General features: G+C 33.8%; 4 protein-coding genes across 4 annotated transcripts; 3 read left to right on the forward strand and 1 right to left on the reverse strand.

The window, feature by feature from the left end:
• Positions 1–292: 292 nt before the first annotated feature.
• Positions 293–8,395, forward strand: LOC120629585 (zinc finger protein 681-like). Its single transcript, XM_039898556.1, has 8 exons — positions 293–569; positions 971–1,100; positions 1,194–1,323; positions 2,596–2,741; positions 4,768–4,916; positions 6,177–6,378; positions 6,633–6,751; positions 7,274–8,395. The coding sequence occupies exons 1-8, from the start codon at positions 478–480 to the stop codon at positions 7,368–7,370; spliced, it is 1,065 nt and encodes a 354-aa protein (XP_039754490.1). The 5' UTR covers positions 293–477; the 3' UTR covers positions 7,371–8,395.
• Positions 8,396–8,726: 331 nt separating this feature from the next.
• LOC120629232 lies at positions 8,727–10,532 on the forward strand. The gene is made up of 2 exons (XM_039898101.1): positions 8,727–9,218; positions 9,592–10,532. The coding sequence occupies exons 1-2, from the start codon at positions 8,951–8,953 to the stop codon at positions 10,188–10,190; spliced, it is 867 nt and encodes a 288-aa protein (XP_039754035.1). The 5' UTR covers positions 8,727–8,950; the 3' UTR covers positions 10,191–10,532.
• A 1,280-nt stretch (positions 10,533–11,812) lies between these two features.
• On the reverse strand, positions 11,813–13,896 carry LOC120629231. The gene has a single exon (XM_039898100.1). The coding sequence runs from the start codon at positions 13,580–13,582 to the stop codon at positions 12,092–12,094; it is 1,491 nt and encodes a 496-aa protein (XP_039754034.1). The 5' UTR covers positions 13,583–13,896; the 3' UTR covers positions 11,813–12,091.
• A 582-nt stretch (positions 13,897–14,478) lies between these two features.
• Positions 14,479–18,838, forward strand: LOC120629632. The gene is made up of 7 exons (XM_039898626.1): positions 14,479–14,656; positions 14,733–14,943; positions 16,193–16,507; positions 17,047–17,152; positions 17,400–17,515; positions 18,532–18,593; positions 18,694–18,838. The coding sequence occupies exons 2-7, from the start codon at positions 14,755–14,757 to the stop codon at positions 18,767–18,769; spliced, it is 864 nt and encodes a 287-aa protein (XP_039754560.1). The 5' UTR covers positions 14,479–14,656; positions 14,733–14,754; the 3' UTR covers positions 18,770–18,838.
• Positions 18,839–19,753: the final 915 nt, after the last annotated feature.

The raw sequence follows: 19,753 nt of genomic DNA on the forward strand, positions 1-19,753 counted from the left end.
TGTTATTGTATTTTATCGTGTACAACTCAAGAAATATTAAGCGAAGGTTCAAGTTTAGTAGCTACCACGTAGGCGTCATCATAACACACGAGTAACACTATAGAGTATAATATTTACTTTGCCGAGGTAATTGGTTCATCTCAACAAGAATGAGCCAATGACTAAAGATTAAAGAAAGGGATAGATGGTGCATAGTATTTTGATCTGAGGCATCTTTGACATGTTTTGACATTTAAACATATACCAGAAAATAAATACATTTAAAAAAGTCAACTAAAAACAATAATAGTTTTACAAAATAAATTTCTTTTTCTGTACTCTAACGTGTTAAATTAAATAAAAACGTTATCGAAAAACATTAATTACCTGGAAGATAACTAAAAATTGACTATTTGTATTTGCTGTTCAATATTGTTAATTGATTTTTTTTCCTATAAGAAAGGAAAAGCACTAACAAAGTTTTTGTAATATCTGACGATGAGTTCTATTTTGTTATTAAAATCAATGTTATTCGCAAGTGTCTTGCAAAAGACAAAGAAACAAAAAAAGAAAATTAAAGCTAAAAAATCGTAAGTGTTTATTCAGCTAGATACCATAAGAAGTGTAGTTTTTTTGATAAATGTTGCTGATATTTAGCTTATAAACTATGTAATTTGTAAATATAAATTTAAGTACACTTCTATCTGTAAATTTTATTTAAATAAACCTATAAAATTTGTCTTTTGACAAATAATAATTGAGTAGCATCACTGGTCAAAAAAGATATTCTTCTATTTTAAAAACTCAAAAAACATGGAAAGTTGTCAAGTACACAAACAAGATTAGGAACTTCTGAATTTGATTCTACATTCCAATGTGTTTTTGTGGACAGTCCACAAAGATATAGTGACTGTTAATTTACCTTTTATTATTTAATTTTTTCTTTGCATTATTTTATTTTTTAATGATAGAAAAATATTCAATGTTTTAGTGCTGCAGTTAAGAGCATATGCCCAGAAATGTGCCGTGTGTGCAATCTGGAAGTAGGAATTGTTCCAATTTTTAAAAACTGTTTACAACCAAATATAGCTAATGAAATTGAGAACTTTGGAGGAGTAAGGGTGAGTCTTAATCAGAATTTTTTAAAGAATTTGTTTTAAATATTTGTAAAAAATTTGTTTGCTTATATATATATATATTATATTCTTTTACAGATAAGTAAAAAGGATAAATTATCAAAACAGTTGTGTCAAAAGTGTTTAGATTTATTAAATGGATGCATTACTTTTAGAGAAATGTGCCAAAGAAACAACAATGAAGTGATTGAACTTTCTATCAAAAAAGGTAATATTATGAAGAATTAATTTTCTCTCTGCCACTTTATATAGTTTACAAAATAGTGGCCACAAATAATAATTGGATAAATCTCTAGCTCTTTTTTAGCTCTATTTGTAATAAGTATTGTATGAGACAAAATTTACAACACATCAGATAAATTTTTTGATCATCTTCTAATAACAAAGCAAGATAGCTTAGGGATGATTCCCCATGAGTCATATCTGGCTATCCAGTATTTATGCTGTCTTTTTGATTGTTTGATTAGCAAGCTTTATTGTGTACTTAAAACTGTTTCTTTTATCCTACTTATCAAGTATATACATATATATTAGGTTGGGGAAAAAGTTTCTTCGCATTTTTTAAGAAAATTCAAAATATTTTTTAATATAGTTTATTTTAATTTAACTAGAGTATGTAGGTACCATTTTGTTCGATAACTTTTTGCCATCTTGTAGGTAGGGACATAATCCTATTGCTATAGAAATTTTGGGGCTTCTGATCAAAAAACCGGGACAAGTAGTTTTGGCAGTCCTCTTGTGATGTTAACCTTACACTGCCTACCTCTCAAGAGACCAAAACAGGCGGAAACCTGAAGGTGCAAAGTCAGGATTATACGGCAAGATGTATTAACACCTCCCAGCCAAACTCCCTTAATTTTTGCGGCTTGCGTTTTATTTAACCTTTTTTGTAGTAAAATTTCTTCATTACATTTACTCATCTTCACAGTAGGTACGAAAAACAAATAAAAATCACACATTTTCCTAATTTGAATTTGGAATTATCTTCTTTAAAATTTTAATTTGAAAATTTTTAATTGTAATTAATGATACCAAAACCAGCCAGATACAAATAGTATAGCCAAATAGATTTTATTACAAGTTCATACATACTATAATGCAAAAAGACTATTTCCCCAACCTATTATATATGCCAAAGTTTTACTGGTGCTCTTCAATAAATAAACCTAAAACTATAATACTAATTAGGCCCAAATATCGCATTATGGTAATTTAAGCCTGGTTAAACATGACATTGACTGTAAAAGTCAATCTTTCAAATAGTAGTTTCAGCTATGTACATTTGATTTCTTTAGGTATCTTTCCCTCTACAGCTTCTAGGCTATTAAGGTTTTGAATTGTTCCCGTTATTGATTTAAATATTTATTTTGCATGGTAATAATTCAATCAGCTCTAATCTTTACATCTTTAACATATTTTACTAGCTACTATTAGATGTTTTGTTAAGTTATTTTTAGTTTATTTAACTTATTTGTTACAGAGACTGAAATTAATAATTATTTGGAAGACACTTTGGCATTACCAGAGAGTGATGACTCATTTAATATACCTTCTCCAGAAGTGTCAGAAGATAATAATTTAGAAATTTGGGGATGTACAGCATGTAGTAAGAATTTCCCTGACTTGGTAGGTAAATGTAAAACCTTTACCTTTATAATTTTATTTTTTACATAGGATTTAAGTATAAAAATTTGAGGAAATATTATCTGAAAGGGTTTATCTGTACGCTCAGAGCTATTAATTATGAACTAGCTGTTGACTGTGTTCTTTGTCTGCGTTTATGACAGTTTTTTACAAATCCACTGGGAGCCGTTTTTTTCCCCTGAAATGTAGCCTTTGCTACTCTCCATCCTTTTAATTAACTCTATGCCAATAATCAATTCTATTTGTTGTAGTTAGGTTGTGGATGAAGGAAAAAAAACTAACAAACACTTTTGCTTTTATAATATTAGTAAAGATTTTAAACTACAATCTCCAACTTAGATACCAGCACATAATATATGATCCTTACATATGAAATTGGCGTTTTGTAAGGTAGGAATATAAAGACTATTTGTATTATATATCATTTATTTATTTAATCAAAGTATGTACCATTGTTATTTATGCAATTTTGCCATCTCATAGGTAGTTAATTGATCCATTTACGCTTTTATAATAGATTAAATATGCCCCATCGGAGTTGAATTTTGTCCCTTGCAAAAGATTATTCAAATTTGGAAAAAAATGGTAACCTGTTGGAGCAAGGTCCGGGGAGTATGGTGGATTGAAGCTTCTCTAATTTGGTAGCCATCTGTTGTGCAGTGTTTGGTCTTGTGTTGTCCTGAAGCAGCAGTGGCCTTGAGGGTTTGACCAGCCTCGGTTGTTTAGCACCTAGCTTTTCCATCATGGTTCGCAGTTGCTGACAACAGACATCCGCCGTAATCGTCTGGCCAAATTTAAGAAAGCTGTAGTGAACGATACCGGCACTAGTCCACCAAACGATCACAAGTAATTCTTTTTGAGTCAATTTACGCTTGGGGCAGGATTAGGCTGGTTCGCCTGAATTCAGCCATTGCGATGAGCGTTTGGGATTATCGTATAGGATCAACTTTTTATAACATGTGATTCGATTTAAAATCCCTTCATTATTGTACCGGTTGAGTAATGTAACACTGCAGACAAGGCGCTTTTGTCGGTTTGCTGCACTCAGTTATTACGAACACCGCAGCCTGCAGCTGGCTTGGACGTTGTTTGCGATGGCTCCGCTTGCACAATAGCCTTCAATTCTTCAACTACTTTGGTCTCCGGCAGTCAACGGGGCTTGTTCTGCTAATTGAAATTTCCAGAACGAAAGTCTTACATATCAATAATCCGTTTAACCGTTTCTGCAGCAATGCTGCCACGATGGAACTCGTACTCGTAAATAAAGCGATATTTCAGGTTTCCGTTTTTGTAAACTGAATGACGAGAGAAAAACCAAAAGAGAAAAGAACTTATAAATAAGGGTTTTCAAAACACAAAAGCATGAGTTAATTAATAGCTGTATAAATTTTAAATTGGAACTCCTTACCAAAGAATTTCATATATTAAGACATAATATATAAATAATACTTATTTATATATTGTCTTAATATATGTAGATAGTTTTCAACTTCTTACAACGGAACCATTGGACGTACCGGTGCGCCAGCACAGCCTAGTGCGCATAGGCTGTGTGATATCGCACTTCTCAGCACCCCATTTTTCTTTGCACTGTTTATATACCGAGTTGACTCACTTTGACACACTCACATATTATATTCATAACGCAGATAAAATCTTTCAAGTACATACACTACAGTAACATCCCTCTAGGATAAGTAGCTAAAGAATGTAATCATGAGTTTCTGTAAAATCATTGAATCAGCGGGCTATCATAAGAACAGACTAGATAAATATCATAAGAAAAAGAAGCAATCTATTTTAAAACAGTAATCGGTTCTTTGAAAATTTCGCCATGATCGGTACGGTGGTTGAGCCGAACATTTATAATATAGTCTCTGCCACGTGAACTGATGAAAGTATACTACTATCCTAAAATCAGTTAGTGCACTAGTCCTTTATAATGTACTATACAATATATTATAAGTTTGCAAAACTAATGAAAATTTTAACATGAATTAAATTACAGGATTCATACAATGCCCATTTTCCAGAATGCATTGAAAATAAACAGAGTTCCAACAAAAGTAAAACGCCCAAAGAAAAGACTAGAAATGAATTTCTCTGTGATATTTGCGGAAAAGTTACTCGCTCAAATGCAAATCTTATAGTGCATATGTATGTATCTTACAAATTAACTAGTTTATATACTTTGAGTTGATACATTTTTATACTTTGAGTTTTAGAGCCAGAGATCGCCAAGGCGTAGGACAGAGCATCTTTATCTTTACCCAGCGTAAATTTAAAGTTGATACAGATTCGAAAGTTTAAAGATTAACGTGGGAAATCTGCTTTGATCTGTTGGCTGTATCTTCTTATTACTATTAGTTAACTTTGAATTACTGTTGTGTAGTGGTAAGAATGCTGCGGCTCGCCGACCCCATTGTCGATGAGTGGCAATTAGACGTTGTTTAGTTACAATCGTTGTACAATATCTGTAATCCCGTAGAACTAAAATGTTTGTAGCTCTGAATTAGCTTCCATGCTTTTCCTATACGCATTTCCATATCCTTTGTTTTTTACTGATATAATTTGACCAACATATCCGTATTCGTCCACGTATTCAATTGTGTCCTTGATGCAGAGTTCTTCAGTCCTTTTTTTCATGACCTTTAATTTCTCTGTGTTCAAAGTCCCTCCCAATTTTTGACTTTCTATATCTAATTCGATAAGCATTATTTCGAGTCGAGCCCACCCTTTCTTGAAGATAAGATCACGATGTCATCAATCGTAATTGGAACAGATTTTCCTCATCTATTGTCTGCAACCCAATGTAACTTTTGTTATGGGTTTATCAATAAGTTGTGTTCGTTTCAATATTTATTTTTGGAGATTGTGACACACGCACGTTTTACGTGATACAATAAAATAAAAACTATTATATAATAAATATGAAACCACGCGCATGCGGTACGCCCTCCAGCACGATGGACTGAATACATGAAGACATTGAAGGGAATGGGTGGATGAGGAAACCTGAGCACCACTGAGTGTATTTTGCCCTACGTTTAAGCACTGGGCATACCCAGTCAAAAAAAAAAATTCAAAATTAATTTATTTCATGTAGGCCTAATATAAGCACTTTTGAATCGTCAAGTCTGTCTGTTTGTATTGACTCTACCACCGGTTCGGAAGGCAGATTCTACCGAGAAGAAGCCGGCAAGAGACTCAGCAGTTGCTCTTTTCCAAAATCAACAATTATATTTTACATTTTAACATTCATTTTTCTATCTTGTGAGAGCTGAAAGCGGAGCCGGATGCTTCCAAGCAACCTTGTCATTAAGAAATTCATCAATTGTCAAACAAGTCTGTATTGATAATGGTTAATGAATGAATGATTATTTATTTATTATAAAATGTATGCTTCTTTATTACCAGGAGCATTCATGACAATGTGTTCCCATTCAAATGTGAAGAGTGTCCATACATGGGGCGGACTATGGACCTACTGAAAATGCACAAGAGGTCACATTTAGCTGACAAACCATTCAAATGTTCCCAGTGTCCAAAATCTGCCAGCAGCTCCAGTAACCTTGCCAAACATGTGAGGCATGTGCACAATAGATCTAGGGACTTTAAGGTATGAATGTGACGAAATTTTTATAACGACCTCCCCAACTATGGAAATAAATAAAGTCGGCGTTTTCTCTGGGTTTGTCTCATATTTGGGCATTAGCCTAGGCTAGTTATCAACAAATACAATTCAATCAATTTCATGCAGCAGCAAGATATATTAAGATATACTTACACATTGAAAATATAGCTGTGTATATTTTTGGCTTTATGTGTGTTGTCCATAAAAATATATATTGGTCAAAATATATTTTTTTGCAGTGTTCTTATTGTGATAAAGCATTCGGATTTCGATATGACGTGAAGAAACACATACGGGATATACATTTGCGACAAGGCACTGTTGAATGCGACATATGTTTTAAAAAGTTCAACACAAAGTAAGTTACCCATCATAATTTGACCCTCCTGTACCTTTGATAAGAACATAGCCAAATTTAAACGATGGTTCTAAAACTAGTTTTCAATATTTAGGTAATTTTTTAAAATGAGAAGAAGTACGTTCCAAGAATCCGGCAGGGTGATTGCATATCTCAAGACAGGTCATCATTCTAGCGGTCTGTGCCACAGAACAATATTACTCCATCTGTGCTTTTAAACGTCACTTTTGTATTTTTATTGTGTGCAAAAGTATAAATAATATTTTAATACAGTCAAATAATCTATTGTAAATTGTAAAGTCAGCATCTCCTGAGGATGCTCCAGAGTCGGAGTGAAATGTCCGTGGAGAGGACATTGGGGAAAATCTGTTTGGTGGGAAACTATAAAGATTTAAGAAGTTATAAATAACGTCGTACAGATTCTCCTGCTTTTCGCGGAGAATAGCAAATTAAGCTCATTGTTTATTTATGTATTGACTATCTATGAAATCAAGGATATAGAATACTTTAATTTTTTAACAGGAAAATATTACAAGGTCATCGGGTGAAGATTCACAAAATCAAAGGAGACAGACACGGCCGCTTACCTTCCTACTTGCAGTGTCAGCGTGAGCAATAGAAAAATGTGAACAGCATCAAACAAGTACTAATAGTAACTGCGAACCCATATAATCGGGTTATAAGACTTGCTAATGCTAAGACATTTAAATTTATTAAAAAAAAAAACAAATGGGCACCTTAGTACTTAGTGTAAGTTTCGAGAGTATAGCGCCACCAACGTAGTGACTGATAAGGGACTAATCATATATTTCTGTTACCTACATGATTTCCACCTCATTTCTCTCATTTGCGACAAGTATGGAAGGAAGAAAGATAATCAAAAGCAAAAGCGATTCTTGATTATAAATCCTTCACCTTCGTCTTTGAGTACAACAAATATAATTTAAGCTAAAATTAGAACATTTCTCGAGGATGTAAGATAAAGATTTTCGTTTTGAAAATATTTTTAATCAAAGTAAAAAATCGCTTTTTTTTTTTAAATTGAATGTTTTGCGATCTCAACATTGTCACAAACAAGGGATTGGTATGGTAATTTCTCCAATTCAATAGAATTTGTATTATTGAAACCACGACAGCGAACTTTGTTATACAACTTTCACTCGCAATTAAGTTGCAAGAGTCTCATTCTATTTCGCTCTTACCGTTTATCAAATCGTAACCATCAGTTTTATATCCGTGCAGATGTACCGCATGTAGTATTTTGTACGCAGATATATTTTACCAGTACTAAAGCACATTTTTTTTTTCAATAGCTAATAAATAAACTGCATTGAAACAAGAATCTGCATTAGGACTGAGGTTGTTACGCAGCTAAAATGCATGCATGTCAACGCGCATTCTATAGAACTGCACACCGACTGCAAGCGGACTGCGCAGTCGGTGTGCAGTGTGCAGTTTCGATGCAGTTATGCCAACCGCAAAAAAACTGCAATCGGTTATAATTATATTTATATATATAGTAATTAAATTAATGTGTGTAGGCACTTAAATTACCTACTCCATTTTGCGTTACCGAATATTGCCGATGTAAATAATAAAAGTGATGTACAAAACATTAGTAGGTATTAAACGATTAACACATAATAGCATTTCAATGTACCTACCTAATTTTTGACTACTATTGCCTTAAAGAGACAAGGTAAGCTTTTTCTGAGGAAAACTATAGGTGTAAATATGAAACCATTTCATTAGAAAAGAGAATACACTTATTTTTCTCTCATATCGGAATAAGGCTAATATTAGACGATTTGAAGTAACTTCTTAACAAGTTGTTATTTAAAATGTCCCTCAGGTTATTTTTATATTGTATGAAAGTAAAGCATTTATTTATAAAAATATAAATTAATTTAGTTATCTCGGTACTTAAAATAAATTATTATACTCACTTTGTTTTATATTTATATAATTTATTACAAAAATGTGTACTTAACTCAATAATATTTTTATCAAAAGCTATAAAGTTGTAAGATTTATCATAAGCGACTGAAATTATAAGAGCAATAACACCGAGATCATTGTCAGTTTCTAATAAAATTGAAGTCGCAACCTCCATAAGTAGTCTGATTATTCTGGCATTAACGTCTCGGACATCGTGGAATAAAGTAAACTTAAAAGTTTAGAAATAAAATAAAAGTTACAATGAGAATAATTCTTTTGCTATTTCTATTTACGCAAAAATGTTTTGCATTCGATCTACCTCGTAGTGCATGCAAAACAGACTTGACCATTGATAAAGACCACTACAATGTAACTAAGACCTACGACACTGGCGATGCAGAGCCAACGGACGCACATTACGATGGCAAAGGAAATTTATTTTTTGTCGTATTCGGACGCAATTTTAACGGCTACTATTATGACGTCAAGTTAATTAAACCCAATTCGACTGCAGCTCAAAATGTACCTGGTAAGTTTTTATATCTAAATTCTTTCTGATTTCGAAAGAACTATCTCTTACCTATCATCGAAAACATGTATTATGTCTGTATGCCAAGTGTGTTTGTTTGTTTGTCATAAGTTGCGGATTACTTAAAAATACCGTAATTTTCAGCAAGACGCTATTTGAATTTTCAGTTTACTTAGGTACTTGCTGTGAAATACTTTGCGTGCGGAAGAGGTTGAAATCAAAACAATGCTGCACTACTAAAGATTATCAATCTGGCGTAGTTACAGCTTTCGTGACGAAAATTGACGTAGTTGCAGAAATACTTTCTATGCCCTATCTACAAAATAGTTTTTACATACTGAAATTTTTATCATAGTATTTTAATTTTATAAAGGTTTACCTGAACGTGAGAGCTACTCAGTTGCAGTGGACAAAAAAGAGTCAAGAGTGTATTTCGGTACGAGTAAGGGTATCTACGCTTACAACTACGAGACTCAAGTCGCAACTTTAATTACCAAACCAGATATAAACTTGAACTCATTGCTTGTAGACAAAGATGGTAATAAGTATATCACTGGCAGGCGAGAAGGGTTCGAACAATTGTATCTGTTGGCAGGTAACGAAAAAATTCATTTTAAAGGCTTCGACGCCCTTGATGAAGTAGCTGTTGATGACAAAAACAACTTTTATTATATCAGAGAAGAAAAGTTCTTCGTTTTGAGGAATAATTTATCTCATGCTGTTTTTATCGGTAACGTTTCGTATGAAGGATTAGGTCAGATAACGTTCCATGAGGAAAACGTTTTTGTTGCAAGCAAAAGTTTATCTTACATTCACGAAAACGACACAGGGCCAATGAAGCGAGTTAAAGGTACACCGGGCAATGTTACAGCCATAGCTTTCGATCGCTCTGGTAACTTTGTATTAGGCACTAAGGGAAAAATATTGAAATACGAGACAAATGACAATGAATGCTTTCAAAAACAAAATTAATGTTTTAAATTTTAGTATGGCTAGAATGCATCAATGAAATTATTATTTCTACTCATTATCTTGTCCTATAAAAAAGATGAGAAAATGTTAGACATAATAATTATATCCCATTGGGCGCATTTAGACGTACCTACTGGAATTTGAGTATGATTTATTCTCATACAAAATAGTAAGCACCTTTGAAGTTTAAGTTTTCTTTTGCTTAGTTGTGTTGGAAATGAAAATACATTCTCTAAGGATATGCTCCTTTTATTAATAAAAATAAATAACCTATCTCGTAACAACTCAAGTAATTGTAAAAACAAACTAACGATACATTTAAAAGTCAAAACAAATTTTGAAAGTAATTATTGCTAAAATACATTCCTTTTATTTTAGTTCGAAAACTCATTTATACATAGCACTGCCCCTTGAACAATCAATGAGTCGATCACACACTAGCGTCTAGCGCAAAAGTTGCACTCAACGCAATTTTTTAGTAGGCAAGTAGGTACATAAAAATGCGTATAATAGCAGCGTGAGTGGGCTTTTATTTTTTAATTTGACTCAACGTCTCTGGGTTCTGACCCTTTCAAACCTTGAAGTCGCTTGGCACCTTGCGAGTTTTAAGTGGTCACATAAATTTATTTGTGTGGTCGACTCATGCTGCAATTATCATTATTCTTAGCAACAGTATGTGTTAAATACTTTGTTTATATAGATACATGTATATTTACTAGCAAAAAATGAAATTACATATAATAAGAAGTCAATGTGTTAAATACCTACATTCTTAAAATACAAAGTCTGAAGCATTTTGTCTGTTCTATTTATTTATAGAATAAATACTTAAAAAAACTTTATTATTTTATATTTGTTTTTTATTTCCGACTTTAAATTATTATTGTTACTTTCATATTACAATCGTTAGGGCCAAAGGGTAATCGTAAGTGACAGTATCTAAAGCAATTCTATGTCACGTCTGATGTTAGTTTTCTCGATGTTGGTTTTTTTCCAAATAATTTACTTAAGAGGACTGCTAGTGTAGCTTAAAAAGGTAGCTGTCTATCCCGCTACGTAGGGGTATGACAGTTATATTAAATAATTAAACCCATACCCCTCATCTGTTTCTACAAAAAAACATTATTTTTAGATTCTCAATTTAGCATAGTTCTGAGATTGTTCTGACAAAATTGGCACCATTGTACAAATGGGTTTAATTAGCCACAGATTTAAAACACAACCATGCATGGAGGCCATAAATTCTACTGGAACACAAGAAAGACCTTTATAAGTATCCAAAGAATAAAATTTGCTTTAAGATCATTGACAAAAGCATTTTTCTTAATTACAAAGATAATGGAGGAAAAGGCTTTCAGTTTAGTTAAACTAGAAAATCTTTATTTACTGTAAATACCTGATTAGAAAAATGTTTGTGTTTTAGCCCCTTTACTGAGGAAGGTTCAAGGGACCACCAAGCTTTTAACACATAGTTAATGTGGGTATAACTGCAAGACAAATCTAGTATTCTACTATTAATTTAATTGAATTACTGCTCAATATAATCCTCAAGTGGATATATTTTGGTATTCTAGTGCTTAAAATAAAAAGTTAATACCTAACCTAATTTCACAATGGCTGTATTGGGCTAACTCACTTTACTTCTAACAGGGAGCTTAGTGTCAGATTTTCCACCAACATTTACTTATTCAATGGCATGTTAACTACCATTTAATACATATTATGGAAACCAAAGAGCACCATCTAGTTACAATTTTGGTGAACAGTATTGTCACTACATAGTGCTACTACAATTGTATACAAATTGTAATTAAATTACAATTGCATAAGTAAACATAGTAAGAAAATCTCAATCTAGGCACTCAGAATAAAACCAGTAAAACTAACAATGATTTGTGTAATTAATGTGGCAAAATACTCTGAGAGATTATAGGAAATGTCAATGGCTGAGCCTGTGAGTTTGGTAATGCCATTGGTTGACTAGTACTGGAGATTGTTATCTGTTGAGAGGATGTTTGGTGTACCAGTTGTTGTTGTGCAGATTGTTGCGCCGCCAATTGCTGTGCAGATTGTTGTGCAACCATTTGTTGTGCAGACTGTTGTGCAGCTGCTGCTAACTGTTGAGCTGACTGTTGTGCAGCTGCAAGATGCTGAGCGGATTGAGCCAAATGTTGTGCTGATTGCTGAGCTGCAAGGCGCTGAGCTGACTGCTGTGCTGCTAGATGCTGAGCAGATTGTTGTGCAGCTGCTAAATGCTGCACTGATTGCTGAGCAGCATACTGTGAGGCCTGATGTTGAGGGGCCAATTGTGACTGCAATGCTGATGTTTGAACTAGCTGCTGCACTGTAGTTTGAGGACCATTGTTCATTAGTTGTTGACCTGGTGGTGCCAAAGTCAACTGAGCTGGTGTCACAGCAACAACAGTCTGTCCTCCGCCCATCAATGTACCAGAATCACTTACTTGCATTAGTTGCTGAGCCCCAGCACTTGTTACTATTAGTGTTCCGGAGTTTCCCATAAGTTGCTGAGTGGTGCTTACTGTAAGTATCTGTGGTGCTGGAGTTAATAGTTGGGCTTGTGAAGCGGCAGGTGCTAATGTCAAGTTAGTGTTGGCTGTTGCAGGCACCAGGGTAGGTAAAGCACCTGCTATACTCACCACTGGAGTCACACTCACTGTAGCTAAAGGTGCAGATGTACCATGGCGGGAAGTAATCACACATGGCTGATCACTTCTAATAGTTGCTGTTTGCTCCAGTAAAAACTCATTCATTGAAGTCAGTTGTGAATTTTTTGCAGTCAAATCTGTAACTTTCTTCAGAAGTACACTAATATTATCATGTAATAATTGCACTTTATGGTCCAATGATTCACAGTTTGGGCATTGGGCTGCCTGCAATGTTTGATTATCCCGACAAGGGTCTTCAAACGCATATCTTCTAAATTTAGCCTCTGGTGGCGAGTCGTCGTCTCTGATGTGAGCTGGCTGGATTCGGTGAAAAATTTGAGGTTGTATACTACGTTTTGACGCCATATCGTTGTTATGTGTGAATTTGCAGTCCAAATTGGGGCATGCTTGACAGAGGGGCGATGCATTTCTTGGATCACGAGGATACTCTCCAGTTGCATAGAAACGCTCTTCATCCTCTACGGTACTGTGTAAAAATTTGCAATTCTGCCGAAAACATCCTTTGTTTTGAAAATCGTGACAAAAACGAAAAAGCTCTTTTAGGTAAGTTCTCGGTGGAAGTTCGTGTAAAAAGCGACAATTGTCACGGGAACAGTAACCTTTGATGAAATCTCTGCAGAAATTGCTCGGCCCAGGATATAATGCATTAGTATCATCCGAAGAATTCATTGTACCGTCTGAGTGTGTTGTACCTTTAACGATCATATTTTTAAGAGGCTTACACTTCACTCTTTAGCACATCTATCGTTTACACGAGCTTAACTTGCTTTCATAAAGTTTTTTTTTAACTTTATTGAAAACTAGTTAGTCTCTTCAGCTTTACATACGATCACTCATCACTGTGTCCGAAGATACGATGCTTAAATCATGATAACAAGTTTCCAAACAAAGTTTACTAATTTCATGCAGCGGGTATTAATTTCATTCAAATATATTTCACTTTTATTTTCGCAAGTATCGCAAGTCGCAACTATTAAATATGATACAATCCCAACAATCCCTGGAAATGAGTACAAAATCAAATTTACTCTATGAAACAGGCTAACAACTAGTCTGTGGTTCTGGTCGCCCACAGACAATTAAATCATAAACAAGCATCAATACTTCAGAGTGATAGTCTGCGGCTAAATATTGGTCCAGGTTATGGAGGGTAAAGGTAAGGAGAGTCATCTTATATGGGAGAAAAGTTGAAAAGGTGTCCAGTTGATGCGCTAAATAACAGTTCAAAAATCCTCCACAATGGCGCTGGTGAATGCACAGGGTATGGTATGAATGTAGCAAACGTAGATGAATTGAAGTATGCCGAGTTAAAAAATTTAATGTCATTATCGACTAAACTAGTTAATTATTGAGAATTTCAACAACTTACGTTGTACAAAATATTGTGGTAAATATAACCTTACTTCCTTGTTTATTTTTCAAGCCTACTCTAACAATATTTATATTTGGCGCTTCTTTTAAGAGTTACCTTGATGCAAATGTGGCGCCATCCTAATTTAATACATTTTGACGACACTTTTTCATATACACAGATGATCCTCCTTACCTCTACCCTCCATAGTCCAGGTATCTAGTCTGTGTCTATAACAAACAAAAAAAAAGAAAAAATGGAAGCTCAAATCAAACTTTCAAAGTTGATACACTTCAAAAATGGAATCGAGAAATGATGGCCTATATTAATTAAACCGATCATTCATTCCTGAGTTTTCAGAATTGATTTATTCAGGTGCAATTTTTTGTTATTGAATACACGAAATATTTGAAATTACTAAAAATGAGGTAAGGAATCATTTTGTTGGTTATTTTGTTTACGGACTGTAAAAGAGTTAAGTGCAACTAAATTTACTGATTTTAGGTAATAATATCTTCATTCTGAAATGCTCAAACAACAACTATCACCACGGAGCGTGCATCCATACCAAACTACGGTGGTCCCTCGAACTGAGAAACAATTTTCAACAGCGAATCAACAGAGGGCCATATATCCATGGACAGAAGACGGTAATACACCTGTTTATCAACTTACAGGGGTTGACAGTAGTTCAACATCAGAAAATCCTTATCATGTAAGTTTAATCTTATTTTTGCAGTAGATGTAAGCGTAATTTCATTTGTTTGCGGAAGTATGTTGTTTATACATAAAATTATTTATGTATCAAACAGATTAGAAGTAAAGAACTATGGATATAGAACAATTTTTGAAAAGCTTTTATTCATACAGTTTGCAATCAATGCAATTTGAAAGTTGATTTACCAAAAATTGCAAATTGGCCACTTCAGATTAGTATATGTACAAAAAACCTGAATATATTATATGCTTGTTTATATGTCAGAAAAGAAAACATGTTGAAATAATTAATTAAATAATTTGTTGAGTATTTTAATAATTATATTGAAATATATCACAATGAAAAGGTTCGTCACCTTAGTGTCGGTTTTCGCTTGCACAAGTACTGCAAGAGTCCAGTATGTCAACATACCAGTGCAAGAAACAGTGGTGCTAAAAATTAAATAAATATGATGTTTGCTATTGAATAAGGTTTTGCTTGTTTTTTTTCTATCCCATCAATGTAATGTTACAAAATGTATTAAAACAAAAATAAAATGACAACTATAAAATAACAAGCAAAAGTTAATGACAACTACAAATAAGTTTTATTAAAATTATTTGTAGTTGTCATTAACTTTTTTTAAATAACGGATATAACCACCATTAGCTTCAATCACACATTGTAATCTATTTCTCATGGAACCCACTAGATGAGAGTACAGATCCGTGTCTCTAGTGTCTTTCCAAAAGTGGTTTTTCAAAGCATCTCCCTCCATTTCTATTTACTCATCACTGTACAATTAAACCCAAAAGTTTTGGTCAGTTTTCGTTGACTGTGACCAGAATTATTGTGACAATGATCATCTAGTGCACCTTCTGTGCCATGTTTTCTTATCCAGAATCTCCCGCTATCTCTGGTCATATTTAGACAATGTGATATCTCTGTAGCCAGCTTCATGTTCAACAATAATTGCTGCTCTTTCATCAACAGTTATCTGGCATCTGGTCTTGGCATTATAAAATAGTTATTTACAAGAAATTATGATATTTTGCAATGATGACATTGACCCATTGACAACAGTTTTAACAGAAATAATAATGGCAGATTGAACTTTTTGATAATATTCAAAAAGTAATATGTACTCGCGGTACAAAGAAAAATCAATTTGAAAATTGATGAACCTTTTCATTTAATGACAGTACTAGTTTTTTTAAACAATAATTGAAAATTTTGCAAATGAAAATTTATCATAAATATCTTGCAGGTCCCCCAGTATTATCAAACTGGCCCACGTGAATATGGCCCCCCATCCCCTGTATACCAAGTGCCATATGCTACAGGATCTTGGCGTAATCTCAAAAAAAATAACCATATGGCCAAACCACTAATGTCCAACACTTACTCATTTCCGCCCTGCGTATCAGCATTTTCACTACCTCTGTGTGATGTAGAACATTCTCATACTATGAGCCATTCACCAGTCCCTACTGTGCCATCATTGAGTCCCGAAGTTCCTATCATTGGTGCATGTGGAGGGCATTGTCCAGGATTTGAATATGTCTGCTATTACATTTTACAGGTATGTACTAAAGTACATACCTGTAAAATGTAATAGCAGTTGCCTATATGGAAAAATATCAGCTTCCCTAAGTTTGATAATTTTTGACGAATTGTCAAAGGATTGACTTTATATTTTTACATTTCTCAAAATCATTGATGTAAATATTCTAATAAAACACAAACAACTAAAATAATTGAAGACTGAGCGAAAGTGTTGAAAATGTTACGGGGCGCCGAGTTCGAATCCCAGCACGCACCTTTAACTTTTCTAAGTTATTTGCGTTTTAAGTTATTAAAATATCACTTGCTTAAAAGGTGACTGAAAACATCCCGAGGAAACTTACATGCCTGAGAGTTCTCAATAATGATCTCAAAGGTGTGTGGAGTCCACCAACCCGCCCTGGGCCAGCATGGTGGACTACAGCCTTAACCCCTTCTCATTGTGGCTGGAGACCCTTGCTCTATAGTAGGCTGGTAATGAGTTGATATGACGATGATATGGATACAATCTTTTAGATTTTGCCCATATTATGGATCTTATATTATGGTCTTTTGCAGGTGATATTTGTAGTTGGTATATTAACTGGAATTTCTCTATGCATTGCTGGAATAGTATTAAGGCGAACAAATCGCAATGGTGATCTTGGAGTGCTGGTGTATATTGGTGAGTATATCCCCACCCCCACAAACATTATCCTACAATTCTACATAATAATATCATGTTATTAAATTAATTGAAGCAAGATTTTGTATTACCCATTGCCACTTTAATAAATTAGCATTGTAGTATAATTATGGTTATTGTATGCACCATATTTCTGATTTGTTTACTTAATTAATTACTGTGCACCATAAGTCATTACTGGCAAGAAGAATTAAATGCAATTTTAAGTAATAAGCTTTATTTCTAGGTTGCCTATCGTCGTGTGTATGCAGTGTATTACTTGGCGTCCAGTGTTGTGTACGTCGTGAGATCAGGCAGAGGAAGTTGCGTGCAAACTTGCACATTCCAATGCAATCTATTCAGGTGAGTTTAATAATTTAACTGGCTAAAAATAAACAAACCCAATTAATTCTGGTGTCCTTAAGGGCTTAATTCTGTCGCTGACATTGTTCATAATCCATAGAAATGACACCTTGCTTAAATAACGGAAAGAAATGCTACGCACTTTTCCGCACGAAGTTATTTCGCTCATTTTTAGTATAGGGGTGTTCAGAAATAAGGACTTTAAAATAATATTAAACACATACAAGCTCTGTAAACCAAATATGAGTAGTGTGATGGGACTAAACTGTTATACTCTAACTCCTATGTGTGCTCAGTAGTGGGAAACAAGCTAAGTGTCCATGATTGTAGATTATATGAAGAATGATATTCTACTAGAATAACCAGATGTAGAAAAATATAATTACTAAAACATACTTTTGCTAACAAAAATAGTACCATCTAAATTACAATGTTATTTAAATTGGAAATTATGACCAAATATTTTCGATATTGCTATTCTTATATAGAAATCGACCAAACTTAATCATTATTGTTTACCCAAATATAGTATTTGACTAGGAAATTTTAATATTACTTTAAGTTACAGTAGTTAAAACTTTGAACTGATCCCACCTCCTTATTCCATAAAAATAAACTAACTAAGATAAATAAAAAGTTACTTTTTGATTCATTGCCCCTTGATTAAGCTTTTCTTCATTTAGCTGCTCCAGTCGACCTCATAGATTTGCCTCGTTCGTGACCTCTGCAAGCTATAAAAACACCTTAGATGTAGGACAGCCCTAACTGCTTGTAGTCTGGTTCGATCTTGTATAATAAATATATTCTAGGTATATTTGTTTTGACTACAAATACAGCTAGTGGAACAGCTTGAACCATTTTTTTTTATCTTTGGCTCTCAAAATTTATTTAAGTAGGCATTATATGAATATCCCGATATATATTCACATATCCAGAATATCGAAATTGCATAATAGATTATGTTGTCTGTATTGTACCATAATGTAAGTAGTTTAGTATAGTATTTTTTTTTCCAGGAAGCTCCTGCCACTGCTTGCCCATTACTTCCCTCTACATTACCTCATAGCCAAGTGTATAGGTGAGTTTCAATACATCATTCTCATTATCAACTGATTAACAGCCCAATACATAAATGTAGATTTCGAGATATGTAAGTAATACGTTTTTTTTTACCACAGACCCACAACTGCCAACCTTTGTCCCGATGAGGAAATAGCTGGTGTTCCATGGTGGCGCCGCGAAAACAGAGACTGACTAGCTTTAAGATTATTATATTATGTATAGGTACTGGAATCAATACTTTTGTATTATTAATGCGATATATTTAATAAATTTATTGCTTTAGAATTATTCTTTCATTGTTGAAGATTATTCATAATATGAGTCTGTTTGGTATGAGTATGTGTAAGCGCCAAATTAATGTTTAAAGACTTTAATGGGTTTTTTAAAATTTACAGTTATTTTAAGTAAAAGTTAGAGAAGAGGTTTTTAGCTGCGAAGCCGAGCCTAAAAATATAAATATAATATAATTTCAAAAAATATATAACTTTACTTAAATATAAACTAGCTGACCCGTGCAACTTCGTCTGCACCAAATCGGTTATTACCGGAAAACACGAATAAAATGACATTTTCTAAAAATGAATCCTAGCTAGATCGATTTATCGCCCCCGAAACTAAATTGTATACTAAATTTCATGAAAATCGTTCGAGCCGATTCCGTGAGTTCAATTATATATTTAATAGAATGGCTCGTTTAAAGATATAAGATAAAAATTTGAGAGTATAAATATGGTATGTCCTATAAATGTAAAACAGTCGATAATGGAACCAATAATAAATGAATTTGTTTCAAGCCTTACTAAGTCTTCTCGCCTCCACGTCGTACTTTGGACTATCCAGCTCCGGAACATCTTGAACACTGATTCTTTCACGTTTTCGTCAGTTTCAACGTGCTGTTTCATCCCAAAAACACTAGCATACATATTGCTTAGATACTATTATTGATTTGCAGACAAACGAAAGTCGAATCAGAAAATGTGTCTGTATAATGCAGTCGAATTTCAATAGCCAGTTAGTAGTTCTGGTATTAGTCGAATCGCGGCCCCGCTACGGACCTGGTTAGTGCGGAAGGCATAGCTCGACAATAAGCTCACCTCGACTCCACGCACCACGCTCTCCTGAGCACATAATGCGAAAAGACCTTGTGCAGGTCAACTGAGTTAAGTCGAAGACAGT

The sequence above is a fragment of the Pararge aegeria genome, chromosome 14, assembly GCF_905163445.1.
Source record: "Pararge aegeria chromosome 14, ilParAegt1.1, whole genome shotgun sequence".
Lineage (NCBI taxonomy): Eukaryota > Metazoa > Arthropoda > Insecta > Lepidoptera > Nymphalidae > Pararge > Pararge aegeria.

What these genes read in the sequence shown, in the direction of transcription:
- LOC120629632 (XM_039898626.1), top strand. Translation starts at nt 14,755, where the DNA reads ATGCTCAAACAACAACTATCACCACGGAGCGTGCATCCATACCAAACT. An exon ending in TTCCAATGCAATCTATTCAG is followed by an intron (nt 17,516 to 18,531) that starts GTGAGTTTAATA and finishes TTTTTTTTCCAG; the next exon opens with GAAGCTCCTGCCACTGCTTG. An exon ending in CCTCATAGCCAAGTGTATAG is followed by an intron (nt 18,594 to 18,693) that starts GTGAGTTTCAAT and finishes TTTTTACCACAG; the next exon opens with ACCCACAACTGCCAACCTTT.
- LOC120629585 (XM_039898556.1), top strand. Translation starts at nt 478, where the DNA reads ATGAGTTCTATTTTGTTATTAAAATCAATGTTATTCGCAAGTGTCTTG. An exon ending in GTAAGAATTTCCCTGACTTG is followed by an intron (nt 2,742 to 4,767) that starts GTAGGTAAATGT and finishes ATTAAATTACAG; the next exon opens with GATTCATACAATGCCCATTT. An exon ending in ATAGATCTAGGGACTTTAAG is followed by an intron (nt 6,379 to 6,632) that starts GTATGAATGTGA and finishes ATTTTTTTGCAG; the next exon opens with TGTTCTTATTGTGATAAAGC.
- LOC120629231 (XM_039898100.1), bottom strand. Translation starts at nt 13,582, where the DNA reads ATGATCGTTAAAGGTACAACACACTCAGACGGTACAATGAATTCTTCG.
- LOC120629232 (XM_039898101.1), top strand. Translation starts at nt 8,951, where the DNA reads ATGAGAATAATTCTTTTGCTATTTCTATTTACGCAAAAATGTTTTGCA. An exon ending in TGCAGCTCAAAATGTACCTG is followed by an intron (nt 9,219 to 9,591) that starts GTAAGTTTTTAT and finishes AATTTTATAAAG; the next exon opens with GTTTACCTGAACGTGAGAGC.